This window comes from Coffea eugenioides, chromosome 2, assembly GCF_003713205.1.
Source record: "Coffea eugenioides isolate CCC68of chromosome 2, Ceug_1.0, whole genome shotgun sequence".
Taxonomy (NCBI): domain Eukaryota; kingdom Viridiplantae; phylum Streptophyta; class Magnoliopsida; order Gentianales; family Rubiaceae; genus Coffea; species Coffea eugenioides.
The window spans coordinates 19,818,176-19,832,003 of record NC_040036.1 but is presented as its reverse complement, the minus strand read 5'-3'; the positions used below and the strand labels follow the sequence as shown (position 1 = coordinate 19,832,003).

At 38.0% G+C, this 13,828-nt stretch overlaps 2 protein-coding genes across 2 annotated transcripts; both read left to right on the top strand.

Annotated features, from left to right (window-relative positions):
• The first annotated feature begins 176 nt into the window (after positions 1-176).
• Positions 177-7,957, top strand: LOC113762928 (protein CHROMATIN REMODELING 25). Its single transcript, XM_027306570.1, has 21 exons — positions 177-386; positions 619-990; positions 1,185-1,271; positions 1,374-1,614; positions 1,686-1,811; positions 1,913-1,969; positions 2,077-2,163; positions 2,456-2,551; positions 2,765-2,815; positions 3,258-3,332; positions 3,437-3,523; positions 3,733-3,824; positions 3,907-4,039; positions 4,994-5,113; positions 5,206-5,319; positions 5,450-5,533; positions 5,618-5,686; positions 5,760-5,818; positions 6,325-6,499; positions 6,577-6,675; positions 7,344-7,957. The coding sequence occupies exons 1-21, from the start codon at positions 184-186 to the stop codon at positions 7,701-7,703; spliced, it is 2,787 nt and encodes a 928-aa protein (XP_027162371.1). The 5' UTR covers positions 177-183; the 3' UTR covers positions 7,704-7,957.
• A 3,996-nt stretch (positions 7,958-11,953) lies between these two features.
• LOC113759505 lies at positions 11,954-12,598 on the top strand. Its single transcript, XM_027302081.1, has one exon. The coding sequence runs from the start codon at positions 11,990-11,992 to the stop codon at positions 12,461-12,463; it is 474 nt and encodes a 157-aa protein (XP_027157882.1). The 5' UTR covers positions 11,954-11,989; the 3' UTR covers positions 12,464-12,598.
• The last annotated feature ends 1,230 nt before the right edge of the window (positions 12,599-13,828 follow it).

Sequence of the window (13,828 nt, the reverse complement as noted above, 5' to 3'; positions counted from 1 at the left end):
CTTCTAAACATTCTTTTGGGCCCAAAAAAAAAAAAAAAAAAAACTTATAATATACATATGTTCTGTAGCCGCCTCCCCATGATCCATTTTTAGCGCCAAAATAAGTTGTAGCAGGTTTAAAAGAAGCAGAGCAACTAGGACGGACCGAGTACGACAGCGTCCGAGAGAAGCCACAGATAAGAAATGGAAGACGAAGACGATGCGCTGACCGATCCAGACTCCAGCGATACCGGCGACGACTTCACCTGTGAATCCGAAGACGATCCAGACTACAAATCATCCACTAGCGACAACGATGGTCACGATATCGACGCCGAAACATCCAACATTTATCCAGCTCCGGCAAACCAAGACAGAAAGTTGCAAAACGTCGACGCTCTTGTCAGGTTAGTCGTTCGATTAAATTTCTCATCCACTTCACTATTCTGATTCACGTGTTGGGACTTAATTACCTTTTTTTTTCCTGGTAGGAACACTTGATTATTTTAGTTCTATACTATATTACATAAATTAATAATTAGGGTTAGGATTCCTTTGTTCAGTAGTTGCTATGTATATATTGTTACATACAGCAGTTGAATGTACACCTCGACTTAGCTCGAAATGTGTAATTACCAGGGGAAATCTAGTAGTGAAAAGGCAGTCATTACTTCCACGAGTTTATTCTGTGACGGATGCAGCAGCTAGTGTTAGGAAGCCATTTAAACCTCCTTGCTCAAATGGCTACTGTGATAACAATGAACAGCTAGCACGACGCCTGTGGGCTCGGAAAAGGTTTGTGCCCTGGGGTTCCTCGAGACCGGCTTTGCTTGGTATTACAAATAGGCTAAACGTCTCTGAGACTGCTGAGACAGATGTGGTGGAAGAGAGTGTGGAATTACCACCCGGACTTGAACCTTTGGTGTTATGGCAGCCTGAGGAGGTGGACTGTAACTCGACAACAATTATAGTGGATCCCTTGCTTGTAAAGTTCCTTCGGCCCCATCAAAGGTACTGGAAATGATAAAAACGTTCAGGTGTATGTAATTGTGGTAGGGTTACTGGTGAATACCACTGTTATTCTAGAGCATCTCTGTTTCAAGATTCTTATACAGCAAAAACCCAAATCACAGTAACATGTATACGTATGGGAAGGTTTGAAATTCTGAAATCATTTTGGGAACTTGCTTAATTCCATAATGCAGGGAAGGGGTCCAATTCATGTTCGAATGTGTTTCAGGATCATTAAGTTCTGCTAACATCAATGGATGCATTTTGGCAGATGATATGGGGTAAATACTAATGCATGCCTATTTAAAAATTTCCGCTAATATATTTAGCACTTTCCACAAACCCTTTAAAGATGGCTATCTCACCTAGCTGTTTTCCTGCAGTTTGGGGAAAACATTGCAGTCAATCACGCTGCTGTATACTCTCCTTCGTCAGGGGTTTGATGGGAAACCAATGGTAAAGAAGGCAATTATTGTGACACCGACCAGTCTTGTGAGTAATTGGGAGGCTGAAATTAAGAAGTGGGTCGGCGAGAGAGTTAAGCTTGTTGCCCTATGTGAAAGCACTCGTGATGACGTTGTCTCTGGCATTGACAGTTTTGTCAGTCTGCAAAGCACTTTACAGGTAGAATTTCTAAAACAATCTGAGTTATCTGAAATCGGATTATGTTTTATGTATATATGGTGTTCTCGCAGGTATTAATTGTTTCGTACGAGACCTTTCGGATGCATTCTTCAAAGTTTAGTCAGAGTGAATCCTGTGACCTCCTCATATGTGATGAAGCCCACAGGCTGAAAAATGACCAAACACTGACTAATAGAGTGAGTCATAGTGAATATGTCCTCCTATTTGTGTTCATGCATTTCTGAGGGAGCTGTTATGATGAATAACTCTTAGTTACAGATCTGAATTTCCGCTTCAGGCATTGGCAGCTTTATCATGCAGGCGGCGCATTCTATTGTCTGGGACTCCAATGCAAGTCAGCACAAATTGACCTTCAGATATTTACCTATATATATATTTTAAATTTTTTCTTCATTTAAATCAAATTTATTCTTCCCTTTGTTGATGCTATTTAACCATCAGAATGATTTGGAGGAGTTCTATGCCATGGTCAATTTTACTAATCCAGGAGTCTTGGGTGATGCTGCATATTTTCGTCGTTACTATGAGGTGAGCTGATTGCTAGAAACTTATGGAAATTGACCTGTCCTGGCCAACTCTGAGTAAAAAGGTTCCTTGCTGAGTTCCAACTATTTGGAGCTTATGTACTAGATTAGCCTCATATGGTTGCTAACAGTGTAAACAAATTGACTGATGCACTGACTGTGCTTTTGCTTGTGACAAAAATGAAGAAATCATAGAGATCCTGTACATGGATACATGATATTCATAGTTGTATTAAAATTGTTTCTGTGCTGTCTCAAGCATGTATTTCAATTTGTTGTACCATGTCTATTTGAAGATGCCAATCATTTGTGGTAGAGAACCCACGGCTACCGAAGAAGAGAAGAAGCTAGGTTCTGAGCGGTCTGCTGAGTTGAGTGCCAGAGTAAACCAGGTAAAATTTCGTTGCTGATGCAAATATCGTAAATCTGGCCTTTTTTAATTGGTTCTTCAGATACAGATCTCCCAACAGGACTTCCTTCAAAAGGAAGACAATACATGTTTGTGCCATTAAATACTGATTATATCTTTGAATACTTTCCTGAAAACATAGAAGAAGCAAATTGACCTCGGTATTCTCTGACACAATAGTGTTTTCTTGTTCCAGTTTATATTGAGGAGGACTAATGCATTGTTGTCGAATCATCTGCCGCCAAAGGTATGGCTAATCTTGTTAAGTTTGCCTTTGGTATTGATCATGCTATCTAGGAATTCCAATGAGAATAGTAAACTAACTACAAACCATGAGTCAATTTTCTATAGCAGTGAAACCAGAAAGCTGATAGTGGCCGTTCTTTACCAGAGAAATTATAACAATTGAAAGTTAACTTCATAAACCCCATAACTAGTCCCTGTTCTACTTCCTATTTTCTGATAAAGCTATAACCCTAAAGACCCTTTATAATAAACTTATAAGTATAGTGCAAATTGTTTTTCAGGATAAGTAGTATAGTCAAAGGGTATGATAAAGTTAAAGTTATAATAAAGCTATATCCTGCTGGTATGACTGTACTAATAATAAAGTTGAAAGAGATTCTTATATACTTTTTGTTATTTCTGATTTGATTCTTTCTTATTGGTCCTACTAATTGCTTTTGCAGATAATTGAAGTTGTTTGTTGCAAGTTGACATCTCTCCAATCAGAGCTCTATAATCACTTCATACATTCAAAAAATGTACAAGTTCACGTTTCTTTTTGATACAAGTTGACATGCACATAATGAGTTCTTTTCTTCATTGTAACACAAATCCATTCTCTTTCTGTAACTGTAAAGTGCAGGTCAAACGAGCAATTACTGAAGATACGAAACAATCAAAAATCTTAGCTTACATAACAGCTCTTAAGAAGCTCTGTAATCATCCAAAGGTATAACATTTTATCATAAAAGAAAAGTTTATATCTTATATTTTAGGATGTTTGTCCAAATTATCCTGTTTGACCAAAAAGCATCAACTGTAAAGTACACGTGGTGCTCTTGATATACATAGTTTCTCTTTTTACATATTAGTTTTGTCAAATGATAACTCCATTATGTAATCTTTATGTTTGGCTAAAATGACTATTTCTCTATTTAGTTGATATACGATACAATAAGAAGTGGGAGTCCGGGAACATCTGGATTTGAGGACTGCTTGCGCTTTTTCCCTCCAGAGATGTTTTCAGGAAGGTAAGTGTATTTATTTGTTTTGTTCACTTGAATACTTTCATGTTGATCTGAGTCCTAAAGGCATCTTCTGCCTTATTGTTAGATCTGGATCATGGACTGGTGGTGATGGCACATGGATTGAACTGTCAGGAAAAATGCATGTGCTTGCTCGTTTACTGGCTCATCTCCATCAGAGAACTAACGACCGAATTGTTCTAGTCTCAAACTACACACAGGTATCAAATGTTGGGATAACTGGCTTATGAAGTTGGTGGATAAAGTATTTACTTGTTCTGTTGATTAAGATCTTGTGGTTGATATCTCACATGATATCACTTGGTTCACTCAATTATTCTGTGTCATTGGTTGTTGTTCTACTTAGCTTTCAATTTAATCTCGTGTCATCAGGTCTTGGCTTACATTTTTTGTTGCTGAGGGAACTGTGATTACTTACTATTTTTTTGCTGTAATTGATTGCATATCATGCCTGAACTTGTACTGCAGTAGATTGTCAAGTTCTTATAATTACCATTTGGTCATACCAGCAGGATATAAATGAGTATATCAGACTCCTTTTCATTGGGTTCTTTATGAACTACAGGACTTCTATTTGTGGTAGGTATTGTTATGCATGCTGTCTTCAACTCTTTCTAATTAAAATCTAAGTGGTAGATAAGTAAACAGGGAAAGAACTTAACAAAGAGCAGACAGTTGATTTAATCAGTCAAAAGAACCACAAGGTTTAATTCTTCTATTTGTTGGTCGCATCATTAAATATCCCAAATTTGAATGGCGTCCTCGTCTGCATAGCTTGGTTTTGAAACTAGATTTAGATTTGCTATTAATAACAAATCCTTGAGAACCTGTCACAATAATCTACATGGTAATCAGTTAATGTCTCATTATTCCCTTTTAAGTGTAGATGAACATATGTTTGGTGGTATCACCTGTTTCTTCTCTTTGTTCACGTATATATGGGTATCACCTTTTATCAAAACCTTATGTTCATGTATCACTTCAATTAGTTATTGTAAGTAGATTAGAGCTTGCAGGTTGCTATACAGTCTTGGTTGATGATGAATATTTGGTTCTAATTGTAACTGAACCCATTTCAAGAAATTACTAGGCACTTATCCCGTAGCACACTGCAGTTTTTCTTCCTCTTGTGATAATTGTCTCTGGTTTATCAGACATTGGACCTTTTTGCGCAATTGTGTCGTGAACGAAGATATCCCTTCTTAAGGCTTGATGGAACTACATCTATCAGTAAAAGACAAAAATTGGTTAATCGTTTTAATGATCCATCTAAGGTAACTGTTTTATCCCTGGACTTCTGGTTTATGCTCTAGAAGACTACCTTTATTACAGATAAATTTGTTTTTATTCTTATTTTTAAATGTAGGATGAGTTTGCATTTCTCTTGAGTAGCAAGGCTGGGGGTTGTGGCCTAAATTTGATAGGTGGAAATCGACTTGTGTTGTTTGATCCTGATTGGAACCCTGCCAATGACAAACAAGTAAACTTCTTCAGCTGCACCAGCATTGATTTATATGCCAGACTGCATGCAAATAAAATAATCGGAAGTTGACTATATTCAGGAATCTGTAGCATGGTCATTAAGTTTTCCATTTTCAAGCCATTTTCAGGCTGCAGCAAGAGTCTGGAGGGATGGACAAAAGAAGAGAGTTTACATCTATAGGTTTTTGAGTACAGGAACCATTGAAGAAAAAGTATTTACCTCTTTCCTCGGTTGCTTATTGAATATGAATTGGTTTTTAAAGCAGGGTTGAAAGCTATCCTTAATATTTCTACAGGTATACCAGCGTCAGATGTCAAAGGAAGGGCTTCAGAAAGTTATTCAGCAGGAGCAATCGGAGTCTGAGGTTCAGATTCTCATTTAGCTGCTCTCTCTGTTCATCTTAGTCCCAGTTTCTCATGAAAAATCTGTAATTGCAGGGGAACCTTCTTTCTACTGAAGATCTAAGAGACCTGTTCACTTTTCATGAGAATGTGAGGTGTGTACTTATCACGAAACTTTCACATGAATGTTTTACGGAGAAATCATGTACATCATTGGATAAAAAGATGGACAGATAATTGTGGTTTGGATGAGGCTTGTTTCCTGAAAAGTCAACAGCAGTTCATTTATTCTTTGCCAATGGTCCTGAGAAAAACAGAAAAGGAAAGTTATAAAGCATGGAAAATTCCTTGCCCATTAGTGTCAGATTATCTGTTCATGATGTGCTTGTTTTAGAAGCTCCACCTATCAGATACTGCTTTATTAATTCTTGAAACCAAAAAGTACACTCTTAACCATTTTCTGAAGTAGGAAAATTGTACCTTATCAGATTTAGTTGTCTAAGTGCGTGATCTATTCGACTTAATTGACAATAGTGAGATGAGCTATGTATCACCTAATAAATTCTTCCTTGCTTCTTAAATGTGGTGGTTTTGTTTTATTTGGACATTTGATCTTAAGTTTCATTGCGGTTTATTTTTCCCAGTTGTAATACCAATGCAGATCTGAAATTCATGAGAAGATGAGCTGCAATCGTTGCCAAAACTATGTGATGCAAGTGGATGCCAAACTTGAAACAAGCTATGGAAGTCCATCATCTCAATCTGAGGAAGAAGATATAGGGGGATTTGCTAGAGTTTCTGGGTGCTTACATAGATTAAAAAGCTCGGAGAAACAGGTTGGAAAATTCTTCAATGAGAATCTGTATTAACATGATATATTTTGAGGACTCAAAAATTTGAAACCTTTTTCAAGGTGGGGACGCCCAAAGAAGAAGATTTAGCTAATTGGGGTCACCATCTATTTCCACAGTCAATACCTGATACTATTCTTCAGTCTTCAGCAGGGGATGAGGTCAGTGAAGAGTGCTAATTTCCTAATTCATGGCTTTTCCTCTTTCTTACGGTAACTTCTATGTAGATATTGAAAAAGCATGTCCTAGTTTTGCAGATTGGTGAAAAACAAGAAGACTCGGTTAACTAATAACTTTCTCTTGCCTTTTGCTCCTTTTTCGCATTGTTTACCCTATTATAGATTATGTTCTATTTAACTATTGGTCTTCATGTACTATACCTTTGTTTTTCTCATCTATAAGGGTTAGGCATATACATTGGTCATCTAATATGGCTTGATAAAATAATAAATAAAACTATTAACCTATGCATCTCAGCATCTCAGGCCCTAATGTTACAAAAGGGGGTATTTTTCACTTAAACAGATATAAGAAGGCTTTCTAACTCTATGAGAAAGCAATATTCTTCTAGTTCCCGGTTCAATTTCTGCTTTCTTTGAATGAAGACGTCTAATGCTTTATATTTCAAAATCCTATTAAGTCTGCTTTTTGAATCTGTACAGGTACAAATGCCTTGTGTGACTATTAACCCAAGTGGAAAAAATGGAAATTTTACCCTGATCATGAAACACGAATGATATCAATTTGTCATTGGAGGTCCTGTTATTTCTTTCCCTGTATGTAGCACATGAGATAGAAGCCCATAAATTTGTGTGGTTTGCTTTTGCAGGTTTCATTTGTTTTCACTAACCAAGTAGGCGGGAAACTTGTTCCACTTGAATCAGCAGTAAGGTCAAACACAGAAGAAGGACGCCCCAAGAACCTGCTGAACTCAAAAGAATTTTTTTTTCACAAATCAACCTTGTCATCTCAAAATCAAGCACCATTTCCTTTACTTTCTACCAATGTGGTTCAGTACAGGAGCAGATTATCTAATCCTTTCAAGCGTCTGCAGAAGCCCCCGGCAAAAGTAGTAAGACCTTCTGAAGGCGTGACAGTTGTAGCATTGGAGCACAAAATCAGCCCTCAAAATCAATTACCTCAAAAGAGAATATTTACTGATGATAAAATTGACAATGATTTTGACTAAACTTTAGCTTCTTGGTATGTTCTCTTTGGCAGTTTCCGTTTTTATTAATTCCTGAAAAATTTCCCAGTCATCTACTGAACAATGCAAATTCTCATCACTATCATTTCATAAGATTCTGATTAGAACTTTTCTTTGACTGGTTCATATACTCATTAACAGTTGCACTGATTAGCATCCAACTGTTGCTGCCATTTATGTTTCAACATCTCCTTTAGTTAAAGACTTTAATGCAGAAACTTCCTCAGTTTTTTCTTGATGCAGATCAGCCACATGAATGATTTTTGTTTCATTTTTGTTCTTTTCCCCCCCTTCTTTTCATCTTTGCTGTAATCAAGCGAGACTGGCATGGTTCAAGATGAGCAGAACTTGTGAAGTTGTATTTGTGATCAACTGATCATGTCATTTAAAGAGGAAAAAATCTGTTCAAGTTTAACCAGTGCAATCCCATTAACGTAGACAGTTTTATTTTGCAGATATCGCATTGTTCTATGTGTGGAGAATGAATGTGTTTTCAGAAACATTTGAAATAGCATGTAGCACTTGCTTATTTGTTTATTAAGAGTAAGAAGCAGAAACAACTGGATCTCTTTTTTCTAATATGAATGCCGTCAATTATGTTAATTCAATTTTTTGATAGAATTCCTTGAGCAATTTCTCTGACTCCACATGTTTGCTAAGTTGGTAGAATAAATGATGATCCTTTGTATCTCTCTGATGCATGTTGATACTAGCCTACTAGAGAGTAGCAGCAGTTAGGGCTTCCAGCATAGTTTCCATATTAATTTGTAGTTATCATTCCCGTATGTGAAGTTCTGATGTGTGACTTGGCCATCTGTTCATAAGATCCTGCACATCGTTTTACAATTTCTACTTGGGTAAAATAGCAGTTGTCACATCTAATTGGCTGCATTTAAAATCCTATGAAGATGCTCTCTCTCTCAGCGTGGGTTCTTAATATATATATATATATATATATATATATATATATATATATATGCTACTCTCTGGTTTATTTATTTATTTCTCCAGCAGAAGAATAAGCAAGTTGTTGTGCATTGCATAATGCTCCAACCATGATTCACTCAGTTTTGCAGAAGTAACTTAGAGAATGTAGAACAAGATTGTCAAGTCAAGCAGTAATTAGACTTGACTGAATTCAGAAATCTTCCTTTTGGATTATGATCTTGCTCCAGGTTCCAAGAATAAGCAAAAACTGAGAGCATCTCGTATTTGCCATGGTTTTGGATTATGACTTTGCATTTACTCTTCACTAGCATCTCTATGGTGAAGAGCACGTGTCATTTTTGAGCCCCCTCTTCTTTTGACCCACTGTCTTACTTGACTGGATCGATCGTTCATTGGTCACCTGTTGTTAGAAAGAGAATCTTTATGCTGTTACGAAAACTACCAAGTTTTATTTTCACTCATGAAAGAGCTAACTTAGGTTAAGAGCTAGAGTGCCCCATCCTTTGCCTGTAATTGAGGATAGGACTGATTTCGTGATTGTCAAATGGGTTGGCCCATCATCTTGTATCAATTCTTCAGTTTTGACTACGGAGAGAGTCATTCTTAATCTCTAACTACGCAGAATGTTGGGAAGATTATCGGTTTTTTAACTTCAGATCGATTGGTTTGTTTGTACTTCTCAGAATAGGGGCAACATGCAAAGCACCAAATTAAGAAAATGTTGGATCTGTCTCTCGATCTGACGCTGCAAAATGGGCCTGAAAAACCAACATACTCGAGGTATAGGAGAAAATGGAGGTATTTTTCTTTTATTTATTATAATAGGCAAGAAACAAAGTCTGTTCACCATAAGGGAGACCAGAAGAGACAGGTTACCCACGGGCCAAGCGTTCCTCCACTTCTTCATGAGGTTTATCCAGTTGTTTTTTGGGACCTTTTTAAAAGTATTAATAGCTTTGGCAACGGGAATCGGCAATCTGTTGCATAGTTATTGGATGATCTTCTGTAAGTTCCTACTGAGCAATGGATAACATGTGAACTGGAATCTCTTTCACCATGTAATGGTTATTAGTAAAAAGCCTGACTCCAAAGCCTAAACTAGTCTTGGTTTTTGGATTTGTCGGTTGAAAGACTTCGAAGTGGTTCAAACGCACATGTACTGGGGAATAGTGCGTATGTCACCATTGCCAGATAAGCATGGTTCAAAGGCTCGGCTGAAACCGAGGCTCGGCTGAAACCGAGACGACTCGATTGAGTCATCACAGGAATAGATCTCTCCGTTTCGATACCGGAATTAGATGACTGAGACATATGGATCGCCGATAAATCGACCGTGTCACTGAGAACTCGGCCGAGAAGTCTCGGATATAAATAGTCTCAGTCGAGTCGGAACGAGTCATCTCGAATCAAATTACAAATTTATATTTTACAGATTTTCTTTTACTAATTTTTTCTATTATTTTTATTTAGCATATTTTTTAATATTATTCATAATTTTTAGAATATTAAATGCTTCAAAATTTGCGTCTCATCAAGACCGTGATTGATATGCTGAGATCGATGTGGAACGGTTCCAGCCGTAACCGTGACTTTGAACCATGCAGGCAAGTCCAAGAAAAAAGACCACCATCTAGAATGAGTGGCTTATCTCATAAAACTTACTTAATACTATAAGGGCTCAAAAACGAATTTTGCAGTTTACTCAATGGCATGGAGTTACTAGCATATTACTACGCTCACGTTTGATCTTAATTTTTCATCATTAAGGCAGGAAAACTAGACTGATGTTCGAATCAATCTCGCTGATTGTGATGATAATCAGGCAACTGATCTCGAGTTAGGACGTCTCCAGGTGGCCCCTGAGTAACCTCCAAGAATACTTCAAAAGCTAAAAGGAAAACAGTAACCTCCTAAGATTGAAGTCACCAGATTCCAACTTAAATATGAAGGCACTTGGGTTTAAACTTTAAGCAGTGATCAGATCTCAAAGAAGTGAAATAATGTGACAGCAGAAAGGAGTGGGAGTAGGACTGGAGTTAGAGCTTATTCCCATTATGTGCATGAAGTGCGAGCTTAATATTTTTCCCCCTAATCAAGTGAGCCCAATGCTCTTCAGTAGGAGCTGAGAAACTATAGCTGCTTCAACAAGATATTGCAATGCGTCTGAAATTCAAGGCGTATTCTACACTGGAAACAATTAGGACAGCTGTTCAATGAATCATCACTTCAAAAAGAACGCACAAGTCAAATAGCAAAGTGTCAGGCCTTAGAATATGCAAAAAGAATTTATCCCTTTTGCTTCCCATGTTCTGCATTACCGACTTTGTTTGACCGCTTTAGCGAGCAGGACTAAATTGGAGTAATCTGCAAGTCTAGGCCGTAATTTGATTGGCTAGAACTGGATCCATTTCAGAGCTGAACAAAACAAGCAAGCTATAAGAGAGAGAGACTGAAGTATCCGGCCGGCGAAGGGCCTACGTAGTTATTAAATTGAAGGAGAAAAATCTGATTCCAGTTGAGGACGAGGCAACTATTGCATAGTACAACAAAGTATATATCTGTTACTTTAAGCAAACAGCAGCCATTGTTGACTCTCCGTCCTGATAAATATTTACTAATCCAACCCAGCATAAAGGATGAAAAGCCCAAAAAAAAAAAAAGATGATGTGAAGGGTGAACAAAGAGGATTCAATGATACTCACTAATAGTCGATTTTTAGTTCGACCAATCGACTTATCGTATTTCTAGAAACGACTAGTTGACAATGCTATTCCATCTTCTTCAAAGATGAACAACAAGAAAAGGAGGAGTCATCTCTTGAGCTAGCCCATGATTTTAGATGTGGCATAATCCATTGCTGAAAGTGGGTTCTCATGCATGCAGATGCAATCAAGTCATTAAATTGGCTCACCAAATATAGAAAAAACTAGAAATGAAAATGTAGCTACTAATACAACTAGAAAGTCTAGATGCCAACCCCTTCCACGGTTCCACCACCCCACGCACTTGCTGGAGTAACTTAAACTACTCCATAATTATAAACTTTTTTTGCAGTAATTGCGGTCATCTTGTCCTCTTCGTGATATAATTGTCATGGGAGTAGCTAAGTTACTTCAATGGATATGGATTCTGCACAACTTTCATGCAATTTTTTTAACCAAAAGGCAATAATAGGAACTTAGACTAATGAGGAAAACTAAAATCCAATCTACATAAAATGAGGAAGCAAGAAACCCCCTGTATAAATAGCGGGGTTGTTGCAAGTTACATGGTAAGTAGTGAGAAGAAACCTCGAAAGTGATCACTTAGTTTCAGTGTCCATGGCATGCTTAAACATGTTCAACAATGACCAACAAGGTCTCCACGCTGCAATGGGCCCAAGAATCTCCTTCTCTAATGACTTTGCCGACACCCAACAACCCACCAAGCACGATCACAGCTATAGAGAAGCACCAGTTTCCTCAGATTTCGAGTTTTCGGTGTCTGGTTACAACATGATTTCTGCGGATGAGGTCTTCTTCAAGGGCAAAATTGTACCCACCAAGACCACTCTCAGAGATGAACTCCTTGTGGAGGATGACGACATGGATGTGTCGTCACCGCGACTACACAAGGGTATGAGCCGATGGAAAGAGCGTTTAGGCCTCAAGAGATCTAGCATCCATCATCTACGTAGGAAATCTGCTGATAGGACTGTTTCTGATCAAGTCCTTGAAAGAATTGATGAGACGACCTCCACAACTTTGGCATTCCACGAGAATATGTTTGCTGCTAACCTCAAGGGTGAAAACTAGATGCGCTACTTGAGACCCAGACCCAGAAAATGATAAGTCTCTTCAAAATAATTCTGAATTGATTTTCTGGTCACAGGTGCTTACTGGCAGATCTTGGATGGAATACTTTAAAGGAAGGTGGCAAAGGAATTATTCGCAGAGCTTGCTAAAGTTTCCTCTCTGTCGCTGACCCGTGTGGAGAAGAGAACTGGGATGGTCAAGAATTTTTGTTTCTGTCTGTCAACTTTTCCCGTATGAATTACTACATGTGCAGCGTGCATAGATCCGCTCTTCCATTCTTCACGTATTGTACAAATATCTTTGCTGTCAGGGTTTTTCAGTTTCATTTCATGTAGATTGTTCATGCCTCTGATTCGACAATGCTCTTCTGCTGGGCTTATTTCTTTGCTATAAAGATCAGATCACGTTTGTTATTGCTTGTAGTTGTACCAATAGGACGTGATTTTTATTCTTTTCGCTTTAATGCCATGCATGCAAAAGCGCCAGACTGACCAGAAACCTCCCAACCCACATTTCAACAGTGAGTAAATTCATAATCCAGGTCGGTTAGTTATGTACTAATACTATCTATCATCTTTGAATGACACTAACACTGCCCACCCCCATCCTCCTCTTCTTTTCAGCCAGATTTTTAAAATGGTTAGGAAATCAGAAACTCTGGTGGATAGAAATTCTATACACGAAGGCTATAGTAAAGAGAGAGAGCGAAATGTCCAGAGTTTTTAAGTGTGAAATTGGTTCCAAAAGAGCCTTGAGAGCACACCGATGTAAGGTTGGATTCAATCGTGAAGGCTAAAGAAAGAACCAAAATTGAAACAGCAATCACAGAATAGGCAGGCTGAGGACAGGTAAGAACTGGAAGATTTTTCTTTTAAGCAATCGACAATACAACAAAATAATTAAAATGCCTCGGAGGTTAGTGACACAGAATATTAGAAATCTTTCAGGCGAGAATTTGTAATGGCGTCCAAAGTTCACCCTGCCATTTCAACGAGCAGGATTTTCAAATTTTGTGACATGCCAGCCAAAAATCGGAAATTTCGAAATCCAGCGGCGAGGATTTACAATTATTACCAGATACTGCTCAAGACGACTTCGGAACCTGAGGAAGATTTTGCAGCATTTTGTTGTCAATGCTTTCATATGCAGCTTAATGGAGCGGGACAAAAATTCCTTACCAAACGGACGAGAAGAGTTGACAAGAAAAATTCCTTGCCAGTTCAGAAGATGCTGCCATTTCAATTGTGAAAGGCTAGAAAAGGACTCCGCAACTTGCATGCGTCCCAAGTGACAGAGCAGCATGGACCAAGGTTTGCTACAGAAATGAAATGTTAATCCATTCCAGACACACAAGGCGGTAGAGTT